Source organism: Falco rusticolus, chromosome 8 (genome assembly GCF_015220075.1).
Source record: "Falco rusticolus isolate bFalRus1 chromosome 8, bFalRus1.pri, whole genome shotgun sequence".
NCBI lineage: Eukaryota > Metazoa > Chordata > Aves > Falconiformes > Falconidae > Falco > Falco rusticolus.
This window is the reverse complement of record NC_051194.1, coordinates 38,590,969-38,610,806: the sequence shown is the minus strand read 5'-3', so window position 1 is coordinate 38,610,806 and position 19,838 is coordinate 38,590,969. Positions and strand designations below refer to the sequence as shown.

The 19,838-nt window shown below is 42.7% G+C and overlaps 1 protein-coding gene across 4 annotated transcripts in view; it reads right to left on the bottom strand.

Annotated features, from left to right (window-relative positions):
- Nucleotides 1-19,838, bottom strand: part of SMARCAL1 (SWI/SNF related, matrix associated, actin dependent regulator of chromatin, subfamily a like 1) — a 43,642-nt gene that overhangs the window by 15,286 nt on the left and 8,518 nt on the right. For all 4 annotated transcript variants that reach the window (XM_037397276.1, XM_037397272.1, XM_037397275.1 and 1 more), the window contains exons 6-10: nucleotides 17,487-17,667; nucleotides 16,376-16,526; nucleotides 13,493-13,651; nucleotides 11,630-11,695; nucleotides 786-926 (exon numbers count right to left, since the gene is read on the bottom strand). In XM_037397276.1, coding sequence (XP_037253173.1) covers nucleotides 786-926; nucleotides 11,630-11,695; nucleotides 13,493-13,651; nucleotides 16,376-16,526; nucleotides 17,487-17,667 — 698 coding nt within the window. The remainder of the gene's footprint in view (nucleotides 1-785; nucleotides 927-11,629; nucleotides 11,696-13,492; nucleotides 13,652-16,375; nucleotides 16,527-17,486; nucleotides 17,668-19,838) is intronic.

Below are 19,838 nucleotides of genomic sequence, written 5' to 3'. Positions count from 1 at the left end.
AGGCAGCAGCATGAGCTCTTCTCTTAGCAGTGTGTGTTCCAACACACAGAGCAGCCCTAGAGATGAAAAAGGCAAGCACAGCTGAGTTGCCCATACGTTGGGAGCAACGCAATCATGGCTGCAAATGCTGGGTTCCCGCAAAGCAAGGATCTTGCACAGGTTGGACTCAATTACTCTGCTGAAATGACTGCTAAGCAGCTGACAGACATAAGAGAAGTTTATTTTGAAGATATGCTGAGGATCACATCCACTACTTTCTGAATTAGAAGAGGGTAGAATATAAAGATGGACTGTAAAGCTTCATTTTTTACTTACCTGGAGGTATAAAATCCAAAATCACAAGCAACAGAGGCCTTAGTTTGTTAAGCAGTCACTAAAGCAGACTAGAAACTGTTTTGGGGTGGGGTTTTTTTAATCAATTAGCCTAAACCTGCGGCTGCTTAATGGCTCCATAGTTACTCTGCCCATTTGACACAGTGGGGGCAAGTTCTTAATAGAATAGGCTCCCAACTATGGCTGCTTTTTTTTTTTAAGCTTTTTACTTCTGTAGCTTTCAGAGCAGATTTTGACAAGAAGCATTACTGCCTCCACGTCTCACACTCACCACTGCAGCATCTAGAGCTTCTCAGGTTGAGAGCTTTCAAAATGTTACTATGCAGTGAGACTTTCTGAAAAAAGATGTAACATCGGACGGAATGAAGGAAGGAAAGAAAAAACCTCCACATTTAAAAAAAATAAACTGCTGTTTGCAGAGCCCCAATCTGCCATTTTCCCCACTGAAGTACCTTCCTGGCATCACAGTAGCGCAGCCCAAAGGAGTGGAACTGTGGGAAGAAAGCTGGCTGGACAGCTGCGATCTGTGTGTAGAGCTCTGCAGGCCGTGACATGGCAGGGGTTCCCGAAAGCAAGATCACTCTCCTGGCAGCCTGGAAAAGCAAAACAGAGCACCGTTATCATACAGCTTACAATACAAGCAGAACCTGCTAAGAATTCATCCCCAGTCATGAAAGAAAATCCCAGAGCCATTGTCCAAGCACCCTAAATGGAAGAATACTTCACTTTCCACAGATCCTTCCAGCCTTCACCTCCTGAAGATACTCAAGGACAGTGCTTAAAGCTTCCAAGAAGCAGGACAAACCACGCTGTTTCTTATTCATCATCCACATGCCTTAAGGGAAGGGGACATCAATTTTTGTGACAGTACTTTCTGAACTGGCATTTACCCACTAGACACGTTATTATCTTATGTCTGGTTCAATATTTCATTTGGCATCAGATGTCACAGGAAAATGACACACCCTCTCAGGTACATCCTCACCTCCAAAATAAATTCTCTTGTAATAAACCTGCCACAGCAAGCCATAAACAGACTGCTTCCTCACAAAAGCAGAAGAGACCCAGAGAAGCAGGATTTTTTCTTACTTTTTCTTTTTACATTCTACTAGGAAGGAGAGAAAAATGAAGCTGCCTGAAGTAGGACCAGAGATGCCCATCCGACAGCCATGATGAGTCTAGGCACAGCTGGCTGGATGCTAGAATATGAGTTAATACAAATCATGTAAGACTGTAGAACCTGTGTTGCAGGGTACACAGGAATGGGGTAGGAAACCTGTATCTAAAGTAGGTGCTCCCAAAAAGCGGGGGAAAAAATTACACTATAGACATCAAAGCCTCCAAGATGCATTTCTACCATCATACCTCCATTATTATCTAATTCTATTATTAGATGAGAGCTATGAATTTCTACTGCTGTAAATTCACATATAGTAGTTAAACTACACATGCCTTGTAATCTCCTGCATGGTTTAATGCCGGTTCATTAAAATAACAAAGAGATTCTTGAGTGACATCTGTACCAACAGCTCATTCACATTTAAATGAAAAAGAAAATGAAATTTTTTATCATTTCACTGAAATCTACCAGTTATCCAAATCTATTCAGCTGATTCATCCACTCACCAACCAAATCTGGTGGAAAAAGAGTTCAGAGATCAGCTACCGGAAATTAATTTCAGAACTCTTTATCAGATATTTACATACAGGTTGTGCTCAAGGTGGGACTTGCCTTCTCCCTCCATCCCTATTAAACAGATCAAAAGGAAATGTAATTACCACTAGGATCAGATACTTTTAATAAACAAAAAAAAAAAAGCAGGATATTTATTGAACTAAAGAGGAGATGTCAAACCTTTGGATGTGTCAGAAGGTAGGAGTTCGCACAAGACAGAGGTGCTTATGCTACTCAAAAGAGGGAGAAGTCGCAGAGACCAAAAATATCAGATCCCATGAGGAAAAAAAGTGATAAAGCAGAAATCAAGTCAGTTTTTAAAATTAGGTTAACAGTGGAGGACAACTGAGCAGAAGCTAGACAATTATGTGATGACTTGCAGAAGCCTTTCAGGAGTAAACTGACACCACCCTGTGAAATCTGCTGAAATGCAAGACAAGCTGGTCCCACACTTGCAATAAACCTCCAAATTAAACTTCTTCCTTACGGACTAACAGAAGGCCACTGCGAGGAAGAAGACAACATGGAGGTCATGCAATTACAGACAGCTCATTTCAAATAACTGGATCAATCTACAGCAAGAGAAATTCACTCAAACCAGACCAGGGACATATTAAACACAACATAAACCCAACTGTGTTGAAAGGTTTTATGTAATTCTTAAGGCTCCTCCTCTTTACAGGGTGATCCCCAGGAGCTACATGAGATCAGGTTGGAACACTAATTCCCCAGTAGTCAAAACAATCAGTCAGGCTCCTTCCCAAATCCCTAAGTAGATATCAAAAGAGGGAATGATGAAGTTACAGGCTATTTGAATTCTAAGCTTGTCCAGCTGCAGCTTTGCTGTGCACAACTTATTTCTGAGCAGATACAGTATCTATCCTCTGCAAGAACTTACCAAGAACTATGATACATCTTCTATAATTAACCATGTTAAACAAATCAAGAAGTAAAAAACAACAGTGATGACCAAAAAAAAACCAACTCCCACACCCAAAACCCCCAAAAAACCCCACAAAACCCCCAAAAGACACTAACTCTATAAAAGCTACGAAGAACTTGAAGAAATTAATTCCAGAAAATTGTGTGGAACATAGGTGCTTTCATTCATTATCCCAAGAGTCCTTTTCAGTTTTAAAATCCATGACAGAAGGAGCCCAAGAAAGAAAAAAAAAATTCTAGGAAGACAAGCTTCCAAGTGTTGAAGGCTTACTTAAATTCTCGATGAAAGAAACAGCTTTGATTCACATTTCTCTTTCTAGTGGCAACTCATTTTGAATAGATGCCAATAAAGATTTGCTCCTGCAGAGAAGTCTCTGCTGATCACTGCTTAATTCTTGTTTCCTGCTGAACCTTCTGTGCTGTCAAGAGTGAGAGCTCACCCTCTTTCTTTTGAGGTCTCCAAGAATAATACAGAACAGCAGCACAGAAAGTAAGATCGCAGGGTCCAGAAAGGACTTTCTAGCAAAACCAGATCTGTAATCAATTGATACATATTTCCACATAGGAGAACTAACATTAGCTGCTCATTAGCATCTAAGCATGAAGTTTAAACTTCCCCAGAGGCACGCCTTTCCCTCACGCGTCTTTGTGACTGTTCTTACAGCTACTTTCTTGTGAGATTGCTTAAAGGAACTCTGACAGTGACTTGACTAGTGGAGGCCTGGTCTGTAGCTCTCATTTATTAAGTAACATAAGACAATTGTGAATTTGCAGTGTTACACTTCCACACACAATACTACTGAGAATTCCCCAGCTGTTACAACATTTACAAAAGTCACTTTTGAAAGTCAAAGAATAATTTATGAAATGGTAACCTCCAACAGCACTTACTTTAGAGGTCAAAACTCAGCACCCAACTGATTTGAAAGGGAGCAGGTGAGGAGGGAGGGCTATGCCACAAAGAAGTAATTGAACATGCAAAGAGCCTCATTAACATACAATGACTGTCTCTGTGTTAAATGAATTTCACAGCATGAGCTCTGCCATATGCTAACAGACCGACATACTTTTTCAAGTAAGTGTGGCTTGTTCTGGCTGTACAATTACTTGTGTCCCTACTTTTTGCTTACTCTGTCATTTTGAACTGCATAGCACAATACCTTATCCTGTGGAATGAAAAACCTGAGAGTGGCCGTAGTGTAATAGAGGTAATCACCTGTTGAAATAGAAGATTTGATAAAGGGAAAGGGCTGCAGTTGAGGAGTCTGTTTCTATACTTGGGTAAGGCAGATAGGACTCTGCATTTCATAAGATGACCCTACAGTGGTTATTCCAAAAAAATATAAAGGCCTTTTCCTATTCTTAAGGGACATCTAGACAGACTGCGAGTCAAATGGCAATGATCAGCTATCACTGAAGCAAATTACACCACCCCCCTGTTCCAAGAAGGAAGGTAAATTAGAAGGTAAGGGCAGATCTGAAGATGCAGCCTTGAGGGCCCACAGCTTCTCCAATTTCAAGATGAAGTTCCTTGTCTCAGCAGGTGACAACAAGCAAAGGCTTATTTATACAATCCACATGGATTTGTAATGCCTACAGACAGTTGCTATTTATCTCCCACTGAAAAGGGACATTTTTGTGTTTCCTCCTCACCTCCCACCTTCAGCATTGGCCTATTTCCCTCCATAATTTTTAAGCAACTCTTTATTAAAGGAAACACTAGGACTATTAGATTCCAGCCACACAATGTATTTTGACTCCCATAAAAGAAGCAAAGACATTCAACCTGCAAACATCAGGATGTGCATCACACTATTAACCTGAACAGCAACCTAATGGGAACGATCACATCGGTAATATTATCCAAATGTTGTGAAACGAAGTCCACAGACAGCACAACAGGAATAAGACCATTTCATGCCACTGGAATCTTTGATTAAATGCTACTTTTTCTCAGTTTCTAACCAAGTTCTCCACTAAAACCTAACCGTTGTGCTTCCCAAAAACTCATCCATGTTCCACTGGGACCTCTGCCAGTTTCTACTGCCTTGCAGTATTCCATGCAATTACAGAGCAAACACCATACAGCACTTCAGCTGGTCAGAGGCTTTAGATTCCTTTTCACAGAATCATTTAGGTTGGGAAAGAACTTTGAGATCATAAAGTCCAATCATTCCAGGACTGTCCACAAAACCATGTCTCTAAGCACCACATCTACACATTTTTTTAAACACCTCCAGGGATGGTGATTCCACCACCTCCCTGGGCAGCCTGTTCCAATGCTTGACCACCCTTTCAGTGAAGAAGTTGTTCCTCATATCCAACCTAAAACTCTCCTGGAGCAATTTAGGTCAGCCGTTTCCTCTTGTCCTGCCAATTGTTATCTGGGAGAAGAGACCTACCCCCACCTGCCTACAGCCTCCTTGCAGTTGTGGAGAGCAGTAAGGTCCCCCCTAAGTCTCCTCTTTTCCAGGCTAAACACTTCCATCAGGCACTCCTCGTAAGACTTGGGCTCCAGACCCTTCACCAGCTTCACTGCCCTTCTCTGGACACACTCCAGCGCCTCTGCATCCCTCTTGTAGTGAGGGGCCCAAAACTGAACACAGGATTTGAGGTACAGCCTCCCCAGTGCTGAGTACAGGGGAATAATCACTTCCCTTGTCCTGCTGCTCACACTGTTTTGGATACAAGCCAGGATGCTGTTGGCCTTCTTGGCCACCTGGGCACACTGCTGGCTCATGTTCGGCCAGCTGACAGCCAGCACCCCCAGGTCCTTTTCTACTGAGCAGCTTTCCAGCCGCTCTTCCCCAAGCCTGTAGTGTTGTGTGGGGTTGTTGTAACCTAAGTGCAGGACCTGGCACTTGTTGAACCTCATACAACTGACCTCATCCCATTGACGCAGCCTTTCCAGATCCCTCTGCAGAACCTTCCTGCCCTCAAGCAGATAAACACTTCCAACTTGGTGTCATCTGCAAACTGACTGAGGGTGCACTCAGTCCCCTTGTCCAGAACTGGTCCCAGTACTGAGCCCTGGGGAACACCACTTGAGACCGGCTGCCAGCAGGATGTAACTCCATCCCCCACCACTCTTCGGGCTGGGCCGCCCAGCCAGCTTTTTACCCAGCGTAGAGTACACCCATTCAAGCCATGAGCAGCCAGTTTCTCCAGGAGATGCTGTGGGAGACAGTGACAAAAGCTGTACTAAAATCCAGGTAGACAACATCCACAGCCTTTCCCTCATCCACTAGGTGGGTCATCTTGTTGTAGAAGGAGATCAGGTTCATCAAGCAGGACCTGCCTTTCATAAACCCATGCTGGCTGGGCCTGATCCCCTGCTTATCCTGCACAGGCTGTGTGATCACATTTAGGATGATCTGCTCCATAACCTCCCCCAGCTATGAGGTCCTGCTGACAGGACTGTAATTCCCCAGATCCTCCTTCCTGCCCTTCTTGTAGATGGGTGTCACATTGGCTGACCTCCAGTCTGCTGGGACCTCCCCACTTTGCCAGGACTGTTGATAAATAATGCAGAGCAGCTTGGCGAGCTCTTCTGCCAGCTCCCTCAGTACCCTCAGGTGGCCCCATCCAACCCCACAGACTTGTGTGTGCCTAAGTGGAGCAGCAGGTCACTGACCGTTTCCCCCTGGTCTGTGGGGACTTCATTCTGCTCCTCCTCATCCCGGTCTTCCAGCTCAGGGGCTGAGTACCCAGAGAGAAGCTGGTCTTACTGTTAAAGGCTGAGGCAAAGAAAGCATTAAGTACCTCAGCCTTTTCCTCAGCCTTTGTGGCCTTGTTCCCCGCCACATCCAGTAAAGGATGACTATTATCCTTGGCCCTCCTTTTGTTTCTAATATATTTGCAAAAACATTTTTTGTTATCTATTACGGCAGTGGCCAGTCTGCATTCTAACTGGGCTTTCACCTCTCTAATCTTTGCCCTGCATAACCTCTTATAGTCCTCCTGAGTTGCCTGCCCCTTCTTCCAAAGGTGGTGAACTCTCCTTTTTTTTTTCTCCCAAGTTTCAGCCAGACCAGTCTTCTCCCTTGCCAGCTTGTCTTTCAGCACATAGGGACGGCCTGCTCCTGTGCCTTTAAAACTTCCTTCTTGAAAAATGTCCACCTTTCCTGGTTTCCTTGGTCCTTCAGGACTGCTTCCCAGGGACTCTGTCAACCAAGCCAAAATTGGCCCTCTGGAAGTCCAAGGCGGTGATTCTGCTGACCCTCTTCCTTACTTCTGGAAGGATTGAAAATTCTTTCACCTTATGATTGCTATGTCCAAGATGTCCTCTGACCACCACATCACACACCAGTCCTTCCCTGTTTGTAAACAGCAGGTGCAGTAGGGCATCTCCCCTGGTCGGCTCACTGACCAGCTGGTCACTCTGGTGCCCAAGAGATCCTACCGCAGCTCAGTGAAAAACTTCCATTTTGCTGTTTCTTCTTCATCTGCAGCCCTGGGGCTTGGCTGTTTTATGGCCATTGGTAGCATGTATACTCCCTCTCCTATGCTCATGTCTCTGGTCCAGTCTAATCTTGGAAGAAAAACCAAAAATGCTTACAAAAGGCATAACACCATGACACTTTCTGCCTCTGAGGGAGGAAGATGCAGGGCAGAGGCAAAGGGAACAACCAGCATAGTCAGTACACCGAGAACTTAGTCCCAGTCATGAGACTAAAGAAAACAGCAACATGAGAAGCAGGTAGCATTACCGATTGCCTCAGCTCCGGATTAGGGGCAGGGACAAGCCAGGCCTGATCAGGCATTTTGGTGAATCAACCAAACCTCAACTGTATGAGGCTATTCTCACTTTGATGTGCATGGGAAGATGACAAAAGGACCACTTTGACACCAGGAACATCTAGCTCTCTTGAGTATGAAAGATGCTGAAGCTGGGGACAGATCTCACACTGCTGCTAGCAGACTGGACAGTGTGAAAGCTGGCTGAGCTTGAAAGCAGGGTTTTTGCTACAAGCCAAAACATCAAAGGAGTGTTTTCTACTACAGCTTTCAATCCATCCGCTTCCATAATGTTGGAGGGATGTGCAGAGACTGTACAAACTCTGCCACCTGGTTCCATGTAGGCAGATGAAGCATTCTCCCCCATGTACAAGTTTAAACATCCACAAGTTTGCACATCCACTGGGAAAGTGAAAGGAGCAAGAAACCTGGGCTAAACATTTTGCTGCTGCTATTTCAGCTCACCCTATCTTACTGTTTGTGTAATTATAAGTTCCTCTCAAAGTTCTGTCCCACAACAATAAAGCGGGCACATCGTCTATATAATTCCCTAAACTAATGATAACTTGAGGCACCTACTACACAGCGAGCATGGTCATTGCACACATCCAACCATTTTACAAGTGCAGTAGGATGTCTTTCTGGTTACACTTACCACTGTCCCAAGCAAAAATTTCCTAAATCTCTGTCAGGGTAGCAGCTAAGTATACCACAAAAGATACTGAATACTACATGCACCAAATACCGCATGTTTGTGGGGTTTTTTTTAATATTAAAAAATGTTTTGAAGTTCCCAACTGACAAACTTAGGCCACATGTTTAAAATATGGTTCTGCTTGACAATTCCTACCACACTTACTCTGCAATATATGCAAGACAGCAGGAAAAGATGAATTTTTACTGAGTGGCTAAAAATACCACTACATTTTGAAAACTGGTCAATGTCTGATATTAAAACTAAAACCAGGCTTTAAATGCTGTAACCATGGGTTAAATATTTCAGAGGTGGAGATTCAGCTTGGCTAACGAGGCAGATTTGAAATTAATATCCAAGGTAAGTCACCTTTATTATGAATATATTGAATTAATCTGATCATTATGCAGTTCTGTCTAAACATTTGCAACAATTTTTATGTTTTAGTTATTCAAACAGAGAAGTCACAGGAACAGATTCTATCAAGATAAAAAGAATCCATTAAGTACAGATGGAAGTGACAGAAACACTTCAGGCTCAGAAACATTTTAAATTAGATCTATCCACTGTCATCATGGACTCATAAATCTTTGTAGCATGTAAGGACCAAGGATCACATTTCTTAGGTGGTTTTTGTTTTTTCTTTTCTGTCCCCAAAAGTCAGTTCAAGGCTAAGCTTTCAAACTTCAGGATGTTGGGAACCTTGTAGAAAATACAAGCAACTATAGCAATTTCAGAAAGTTTAATGTACTATATGATAACAACAGAAGTGGTGATGCTTAGAAGGTAGACAAGGCATGAGTTGGCTCCAGGAGCTCTGATTACAGCACTGGCATGGCTTCACACTGTGACCTTAAGGTAGGGACCAAGGTGCTAGTACTGTACCTATCAAGGTCTTGCTATGGCTACAACTTGTCCTGGTTTCAGCTAGGATGGACTTATCTATCTTAGGAGCTAGTGCAGTGCTGTGTTTTGGCTTTGATGTGAGACTTTTCAGTTCCTCAGGCCTTGCTAGCAAAAAGGCTGGAGGGACACAAGGAATTGGGAGGGGACATAGCCAGGTCAGCCAACCCAAACTAGCCAAAGAGGTATTCCATACTTTGTACTGTCATGCCTTGTATATATACCTAGGGGGCTGGCCGGGGCGCGCAGATTGTTGCTTGGGGACTGGCTGGGCATCGGTCAGGCAGGGAGCGAGCAGTTGTATTGTGTACCAACGTGTTCCTTTCTTCCTTTCCCTCTGGATTTTATTCTTTCCCTTCCCCTTTTCATTATAACTGTTGTTGTCATCATTGTTACTATTGATTTTTTCATTTTTTTTTCTATTCCAGTTATTAAATTGTTCTTATCTCAACCCTTGAGTTTTACATTCCTTTCCAACTCTCCTCCCCATCCCTCTGGGTGAGAGGGGAGTGAGTGAGTGGCTCTGTGGTACTTAATTAACCAGCTGGGGTTAAACCACAACAACCTTTTTTTGGTCTCTCCAAAAGCCCCAATACTGGCCTAATCCTTTTAACATAAAGGAGGCAAGAGCAAGAATATTATCCTCAGCAGCATGTTTATCAATGCCTCTTATTCAATAATCCCAAATTGTCATGTAAAAAAATACTCGTATTCTTACTCCATTGACTATTTACTATAAAGAGGTCACAGTATAGCCATTAAATCCAGTATTCAGGTGATGAAAACTCCACATAATTTGGCAGCTCTTTCAAGTACAAAAGCATTGCTGTGATGTGATGCGCTGTGCCAGTAGTGAACAAAGCATCACTCACTAGTAGTTGAAGACAAAGCTGCCAAAGGGGCTAGTCTTAGAGCAACACACCTGTACTGGAAAGCAAGGAGGGCAGAAGAGTGGCTAGCTGTTACAGCAAATAACAGTAGGAGAATAAAATTTACCTGAACATCTAACACAAAACATCTGGTACCGTATGCTGTCTGCAGGTGAGATAATGCATGATAGGAACATGAAACTCTTAATACTTTCAGAAGACTGAAATTCAGTTTCAGAAGCACCAGTTCTCAATTCTTTAAGACCAGTGATGTGACAGCATAAAACTGCCAATTCTCAGTAAGTGCACACAGGCAATTAACCTCTGCCTAACAACAGCTACCATCGTTCACTCGTATCTTGTAGCCTGCAAATGATTTTGACAAGCTGATCCTTACAAAGGTACTAGTAGGAAAGGATGAGACTGCTTTTTAAGCATTTTTGCAATGAGGTGAATTTGTTATTTTCCACCATTTTCAGACATACTCCCTAATTATTGTACCTCAAACTGCTCATAAAATTGGACCTCCTACTTAGTTTCCAAACATTAAAAGCCTAAAGTGATTTGAAAGCCAAAAGAAGACAAGAGTCAGGCTTTTAAAGAGAATGGTGAAGTTATTCAAGGGTAACCACCTTTGGCTTGCCATTAAGAATCTTGCATATAAAAGTTGGTTGCTATAAAGCCATCACAGACAGAAACTTCTCTTTATACACACTTGCTGATAATTGCTGAAGAACATTTAACATGTTCTAATGTATAGACACTGAAGTGTTTAGGAACTACTCGTAACTAGTCTGCTAGAGGCTAGCAGAGAGAGTTTGATTCTTTGATCCCAAGACAACAGACAGACGTTAAAATTTATATTTTTCCTGTTATCGGATAATTGAATATTGCCTCCTTTCTGTGGGCCACTTGTGTGGCTACCCTCACATTCTGCCATTTCCTACTAGCTCTGCACATTTAACCAGCAGGACTGCTCCTGAATCCCAGTCACACAAATACACTGGAAGCTTGCAGTAACAGAGTAGAGCCCAAAACCAAAGTCAAGGAAGGGACCCAGGTAATGTCATTTTGATATACAGCAGCAATTTGTGTGCTAAGAAGTAGCTGATAACTATTATTTTCATTAAACAGGTTACATTGATGCTACTATATTCTTTCTACTCTCGCTGAATACATACAGTAAGTATACATTCCTTTCCCCCCCACCCCCATCACATAAAACTCAGTGGCAGTACCAAAATTAGATCAAGAGAGCTTCTGAAGTTCTTTTGTTGGGTCTTATCCCCTAACATTTGTATGGAAACAAATGACTCAGCCAGAGACAAATTTTGCTCTTGGATCTACAACATCATCTGGATTTCTACTTGCACAACCACCGAATTCAGCTGCTAGCTCCTAAACCTGGTAAATGTAGCAGCACTACTTTAGGTGCTTGGCCTTAGCTGCTGGAGGTTTGGCACCCAGCATACACACCTTGAGTAGAGGCATGGCAGCTCGACATCGTGCAGTTTTTATGTTCTTCAGGAAATGAGATTCATCCTGAAACAAAACAAGCATGAAAGTGAAGCTAGTTCTGATCCATAGTCCAACTGCAGGCTGCAGAACAAATTCCCAGTATTCTCAGCTATCCAATATTAGAGGCCTATCATCCCAGAGGATATTTCAAGTGTTGGGATAGTCACATCAATTTCTGAACAGAAACGCAGCATGGAGAGTATCAGGCTTCCTACATTCAAACCCACAGCTGCAAGCAAATGGAACAGAAATCAAACCTTAAAGCCATGAATCTCAAACGACCACAAACAAGTGAGCAGAGAGGGCTGGAGAGGGAATGAGAAAGAGGAACGTTATTTCCACCACTGATACTCATTTGCCCCTATGTGTCCTTTAAATGCAGCAAACATAGGAGGCCTATACAGTCCCACTTCCTTAAATAAGGGGTTAATGAAAACAATAAGGAAAAAAAAAAGAAATCTAATTAGGATCCAACTGTTCTCCTGATAGGGCTCACCAGGTGGATAATAGCCTCCTACTTGAGACATCACCCCCAAACAGGCTTCATTTCTACTGCTGTAGCAAGGGAACTTAAACACAGAAAGTAATCAGCACCTGCCAAGGGTACATTCTCATCTTTCCATGTATGGATGAGCAAGCAACCATGCATGCAAAGACAGTACAACTGCTTAGCCTCCCAGGCACAGCCTTCTCCCTCCTGATTAACAAATAAGCTACATTAATGTTCCCAGTCACCAAAAGAAGATTGGAAGAAAAAGCAGGAAAGCTCAGCAGTCAGCAGGACTACTCTCATCTGTAAAAACATATACAAGGTCCAAATTTGAGCACATAAACACACAGAAAGAACATCTGCCAGCTCAGGGCTATTAAATAGTTCCAGAGCAGTAGACCTAGAGCCCAAGTCCCTTTACCCCAAGCACCAGCATACAAAAGTAACAACCTGCATTGCCACCCTGACGGAACATCATGTCAGAGAGTAGGCAGGAGAAAAAAATTAAAAAAAAAAAAAAAAAATCAATTCCCCCCATGAGCAGTTTGGTCTCCGAAGAACTCCATCTCTTCCCACATTCCCAGCTCATGCTGAGAAACGAAAGGATTATTATGCTGCAGTTGTCATGGTCTTAGGGACAGGTGCATATGGGTGCTGAATACTAGACTGAGAACACCAAACACTCATAGCAAGCTATGTATACACTTTTGGTATTTATCGATCCAAGCTGGAATTCAAAACATCAGTGTTTCAATTTTTAGTAACTGAAATCTAGAAAAATGCCTTTTACCATGGCCCTGTAAAAGGTTAAAAGATGGATTTTGAAGTAATTTACAGAAGAAATGATACAAGTGATCAAAGGCAGCTTAATGCAGATTGTCAGTGGAACACAAGCAAAGGAAATTTTTTTTGATGCTTTAACCTCTCAACATCAAGTATCTGGTTTACTAGATAAACACTGACATCACCCTAAAGTCTAGTCCCCTTAAAAAAAATAATACAATTCCAGGACTATTGTATTGGTACACCACATTAAACACCTCTCTCCCCAGCACAGGACGCGCCCAACCACAATGAAATCAGAGGCATCATAACCAGTAAAAGAAAACACAGCCTCAGGAGTCAAAAAGGAATTCAACTCAATTAGTGATCTCAAAAGGTTTCAGAGAAACCTCCTGCTTCTACTCATGAAGAAAGCTGTGATCACAGCCACAACTACAAGACAGTTTCAGTCCTAAATAAAGGCCACTTCACACTTCTCTGCTGCGCAACACAAAGGTTGCCCCATTTGCAGCACAGCATTAACTTCAAAATTTTAGCATACCACTTACAATAATAACTACTTGGAAAGCGCTCTTAAGTTGCTTGTTCATCTTGCTGAGGAGGTCAAAGCTGACAATGTTGATCAAGCTTGCTGTTAGGTTGTCTTTGCCAGTCACTATGACATTGGTGCTACCTGGACTCAATGATGGAAGCCACCTGTGAAATGCCTGGAGGAAAAGGAAAGCAATTAATTGCATTCTGGTGCTTATGTCCTCTGTCAGGATTCCAAAGCCCTTCACAGAGCATCCTCATGAACGCTTAGAACATGAACCACCCAGCCACCATTAGACATCAGCTGCAAGCCCAGTAAGGGTGAGCAGCCTTCCCAAAGTAACAGTAATAGGAAGATCAAGAACAGAACTCAGTCTATAAGGCCAAATCTACCTTCCACAGCTAAGAAGGCTCAAACATGCTCTACTCTTGCTTCTTACTGTAAAAAAATCTGATCTGTTCTAGAAATGTGCATAACCTCTTGATGTTACCTGCTATGCTCAGAGCAAGAGAGTGCAGTGACCGCTACTAACAGGGAAATTCTGCTTTCCGACTTGGACAGGAAACCTCAGGCTGTGAAACAGACTTCTAAGCAGTAAACATCTCTCACTATAGCAACATTAACTCCACATTTACTGAAGTAGAACTCATCCAGATCAACAAAAACTCTACCAAAACCCTCAAACAAAATGAAAAGATCAAGTTGACAACATACCAGCTGCTCTATGACTGCAGCTAAAATACACATGGTGGTAAGTCATTCAAATCAACCTCTGAAACACTCCACACACCACAGCAAGATATCCTCCCGCAAACGTATCTGTTAGCTACTGAGCACCCACCGTTTCCCTTGTAATTGTGTCCCCAGTGACACCAACTCCTCTGCAACATTTGAGTTCTGCTGATGTTGCTCTGCAGGGAACTCGCTGGGGCTTTAGCAATCAGGATCTGGTCAGTACAGAAATATATCCAAGTGATGATGATGGCATCTCTGCCTCTAGGCCCGTCACTTGTGGAAATTCCCCCAAGGCATTCCTCTCCTCTCTTCGGTGACCACTTGCAGCAGCCAGAGGAGTTAGATATGTGAGTCTCACCTTTCTCAGTATGTAAGAAACTAACAATTAACTATCCTTCACCACTAACAGTAAGCACCACAACGACAATGGGCCAACATGTGGGCAAGGTTAGATCCCAATCAAAAAGTGTGGCTGACACTAAGCCAAAGCTTAAGACAAAAGTGGCAGCAGTGGGAGAGTATCTGGAAGCTCCTAGCTGTGCTGCTCGCTCCTTTTTATAAAGGGCTCATGACTAATTCACAACGTAGAAATGATCCCACATTTCTCACTCAATGCTGATGTTTGTCCACAAGAAGTGCTCTGAAACTGCCCTGACTGTTAATTCTTTTAAGTTTCAACACTGAACTCCAAATGTACATTGCTGCAGTACTTCTCGCCCAAGAGTACCTTGCATCCCAGCTAGTTTCCTGTGGCAACTTAAATGTAAAGGCACTCAGTGGCCTGAGCCCAGAAAGTCCAAACAAAATACCAACAACTCTGAGATGAAGACAATTTCTGGCAATCCAGACACACCACAAAAGCTTCTACCATTACAGTAAAACACATCTGTGCAAGCATGAGCTGAGTAGATTACAGACCATAAACTCCACCTTCTTTAACTTTCTGTGTTAACTTCTTTAACTTTTCTTAGACCTGCATCCTTCACATATCCACAAAGCAACAAAGATCATTCTAAAGCAAATGTCCTAACAAAATATTTCCCACAACAGCCTACTGTGGAGTCAGAAGTACAGGAAAGAAGAGGAAATCAAGCACTCAAAGCAAAAAATCCAGAAAAACCACTGAACACCAGAACACCTAATATTGCTTAAATCTCTTGAAGCAGGATGTAGGAGTTTAGCTGCAGGTGCCCAGTACTTCAGAAAACCACTACCCGAATTGTTCCCAGTAGGTATCCCACAGAAGACATGGATTCAGGTTAGGTGTTGACCCAGAGGTCTATGGGCCTTTGAAATATCAAACATAATTAGCATCACTCCCTTGTTCAATAAACAATTTTCCTGTTGCCCTGTACTACTGGACATGAAAACACACCAAGATGCTCTAACAACCTGGTTACATCACAAAACCAGCATATCCCAATCAACAGCACTTCTCATCAATGTAACATTCCAGGGAAAGCTGAAGTCTCACCCTCTCCTGCTCAGGCATGAAGTTACTGACCTAAAACCTCTGGTTCACCTTTTTCTCCCACAGCGAACATTTCCCTAGCCTATGGCAACCCAACAGCCTGTATGTGTAAGTCATGACAGTGATTTATTTCAAGATAAATTTCCCAACCATACAAGCTTTCTTGGCTTCTGATCAACATTAATAAAGGACTCCGTGGAGTCAGCGGCAACAGTGGACAGGCCAAAAGGCATATTATGACAGACAATGATGATGATAATGATTGAACAGAGTTGAGAATCCCAGCATCTGGGCTTCTATTCCAGCCAAGGGACTGGCAAATACTGCTGTGAAGTGCTTGAATGCAACTACTGGTCCTTGACTCTGATGAGTAGAATACCCCCTTGGAGTCAGCTGACTTGTGGAAACAAATTTAACAGAGGGTCAGAGGAGATACTTTCTCTAGATCTCCCTCTCTCCAACAGATCAGCTGGACCACAAAAAGAAAATCAGCTAACAAAAGAAAATAGGCATATACCATACAGTCAGTGCCAAGCAACTCCCTTCACCCTCTCCTCAATTTTCTTAATAAGTACAATTTTTAGTTTCTTCCCCTTAATACACATCAAGTTTTTAACTATTACAGAGTGCAATGCAGCATCACCATCACACATGCCTCTACCGACCACCTGAACATACTCAAGCCCACAATACCTCTGCCCATGTAAACCTCACAGAAGAAGGAGTCACCACCAGCAGGGGCCATTCCTTTCGGTAATACGCAGCAATGCAGATCGCCTGGATGGTCTTGCCCAAGCCCATGTCATCCGCCAGAAGTAAACGTCCATTTCTTAAAATTGCGAAACTGGGGAAAATAGAGAGGGGAAATAAGTAAGAGTCAAGAAATGGGTTACTGTCTGTCCCAGCAGCGAAGACGAGCACATGAGATCATCACCAAGTCTATAATGTGAATCACCTGGAAGTGATCTGGGTCCTTCAGTAAACCTGGATCTTCTCCCTCAGTCTTGACACAAACAAGCAATTCTCAAAAATCTCTCCTCAGAGCTTGGAAGCTCCTGAACAGCGTGGTTCAGCCCAGTCCTTAAAGACTTTGATTTCATATGAGGAGTAGTCTCAAGACCTTGTAATTATTTAAAGCACATTCTTTCCATGACACTGCCCACATTCTGTCCCAGAGCTCATCCTAGCTTACCTAATAATGTATTACTAACAATGCCACTTTAATACAAGTACAGACCTTCCTGGATTGCATTCTGAAGACAACAACTAATGACCATACATGACAGGGACAGAGACACTTGAAAGTTTCTCTCTACATACAATGAGACATTTTACATCTCTCAGGGTCTGGGTTGCATTTCCTGTAGTTAGTATTTAAAAACCAGCAACAATAGAGATGCACTTGGGCAGTGGGGAGGAAGATGACCTAACAACATAATAATAAAACAAAACCAAATCATACAACAATTAGGCACATACTGAATCACAAGAGGGAAATCAGAGATGTATCATTTGAACAACTTTATGAGACTAGCAAAATGCTACTTTTCTCCTGACTCATGATGAAGAATTCTAACTAGAAACAGAATAGATGTGTTGCTCAAAAAAAATCCACAAAAAAACCCCCAACAAAACAAACCATACCATACCAAACAACCAAGAGCTCAGAGTGCCAGAGCATGACCGACCAAGACCCTGGAGAAATGTGGAGCCTTCCACGGGAGAGGATGCAGCCTGGACACCAATATAAAGTACACAATTCTAGGCAAGGACTATCTCTTAACACCATGCAAAAAGGACATACTTCACACCTTCCCGCTGAAAGGGCATGAGGCTCTTCACAATTTTGGAGTCCACTGCTGAAAGGTCAGCATCAGGAATGTCTGTCTGTGATGTAGATCTCTGTATTTGAGCAGCAAAGGTTTGTATTACTGCTTCGGGCAGTGGCTCCACTTCTACTGACACAAGGCTCTGTAACACTTCCACTGCAAAGAACAGAGCAGTTTATTATCAGATGGGGCAACATACACACCACTTACATTACAGATGTCAGGGCACAACCCTCAACCTCATTAACAGTAATATTTCCTATCCTAAAACAGCTCAAGAAACCACTGCATCATGCACAGGTGTTGGCCTGCCCTCTTTCCTGTAGTCTATTTCAGAACTACATGATGAATCACATCTCCTCCCCTCGCGTTTAGACTTGGTTATAAAAAACTAAAAGTCTGATGCCATCATTTAGAGATGATTGCTACTAATACAGCTGGAGCTGGATTATTCACACTGAGGGCAGCTTAGGGCACACTCTACTCAGAAATAAAAGTATGGATTTGAACAAAAGAGCTTTTGAAGCTTAGAAACCAGGGGCATCTTTATCTTGATCTTGGGATTCTGCATTAAACACCCCTGAGGTCTATCATCCCTGAGTGATCAGGAGTGACCTGAGGCACAATTACCTAAAGAATATACATCTTCAGCTTTGAAAACTCTCTTCTCCTCCTGTTCCCCAAATTCACACAGGTTTGGCTCTGTCTCTGCTTTATCACCCCTCATTCACCATGTTTGTATAAGAAAACAGGAAGTACCCCAGGACTCCAAGGAACAGCTCTAGTACCACCATCAGCAGCACTCTGACAGCCATCCTTCAGGGACATGGTCCCAATGGCAACTCCCTGCTCAGCTGGTACGCACTGCTGTTCTCCTGGACAAAAGTAGCTTGCAGGCCAGAACAAGCCCACAGGCAGCCACTTGAGTCCCTCATCACTACTGTCATTTCACCCATGAAGCTTCTCAACTTTATCTGCAGCATAAAACCTTCCTGGTCAAACTAAAGGGATCCCCAGCCTCCACTAAGCAAAGACCTTGGAGCCTTCATTTTTTCAACCCACGCATCACTACAAGCAAAGTGTCAGGGCAATTCTCCTCCTAGACAACCTTATTTCAGTCCCCTCCAGCAGCCTCTCTATCCCATTACAAAAAGATAGAAGTATTTCTTCTTAATCCAATAATAAATTTCTATGAAAACAAATACCAATTTAAAACATGCAGTGAGCTGGGACTAGGAAAACATGTTTAATAATCTTTGACCACTGACTGAGAAACAAAAGACACCTCTACACTAGGAACACAAATGCATGTGCACAGATCCTTTATTGCAGGAAGCAATTATTAATTTATTTTTTTTATTTAGTGGTTGGTTTGTGTATGAAGTCAGGAAGACATAAACCAACTCTGTTTGCAAAAGTAACTGAAATAAGAACTCACTACACCAGCAGTAAATGCACCTCCAGAATTCAGTTAGGTTTATTTCAGTTATCTCCAAGAAAAAAAGCTGCAGGATGGACCCCTGCCATATGAAGGGGGAAAGCAATTCCAAAAAATATACATATGAAAAGATTTCCATTTGTGGTTGGGCAACAACCAAACTTTTTAAACTCTCCAGTTTAATTTATTCTTCTTCAATAGCAGGAACTCTTTCCACCCGAAGTACAGCACAAGCTTGTTATTACACTCACAGACTGAGCTATGTGTTAGCATAATTGCTACAATTTGCTCACTGATAATTCTGTTGCTATTGTTCCGTACATGAGCTGGGAGAGTGATTAAGATATATCTGCCACCAGCATGATTCATCCAACAGACATTTTTTACTGAAGTGACCTTTATATAAAGATGACTGAGCAACGAGGCAAAGAGACATTAACCTCTACAAACAGTTCCCAGCTATCTCTGCTGGAAATGGCAACCAGCTTTTAAAAATTCTTTTCTTTTTTTTTTATCTTGACGTAGGTAAATGAACAGGCACAAAGCGAATGCTGTTCCTCAGAAAGGCACGTGCTAGAAGCCTCAAATGCCCTCACAAATTACACCCTGCAAGCAGATTTATAGAAATTCCACCCCACCCCCACCCCGCTTTCCTCAAATCTGTGGGATTCTGAATACTTCATGCAATGTACACAACTGCCAGCCAGCATGGCTGAGAGAGTGACAGTCTGGAATATGATGTGTTTGTTCAGACTGCCTAGCATGTGACACAGGATCAGACCCTTTCAACATCCAAAAGGCTCTCTTTGCAAATTGTGAGAGATCATCAGCTCTCACTGAAATCAGGGCCCGTTAACATCCCAATCCTGGAGTTTCATAATAGTTTCCA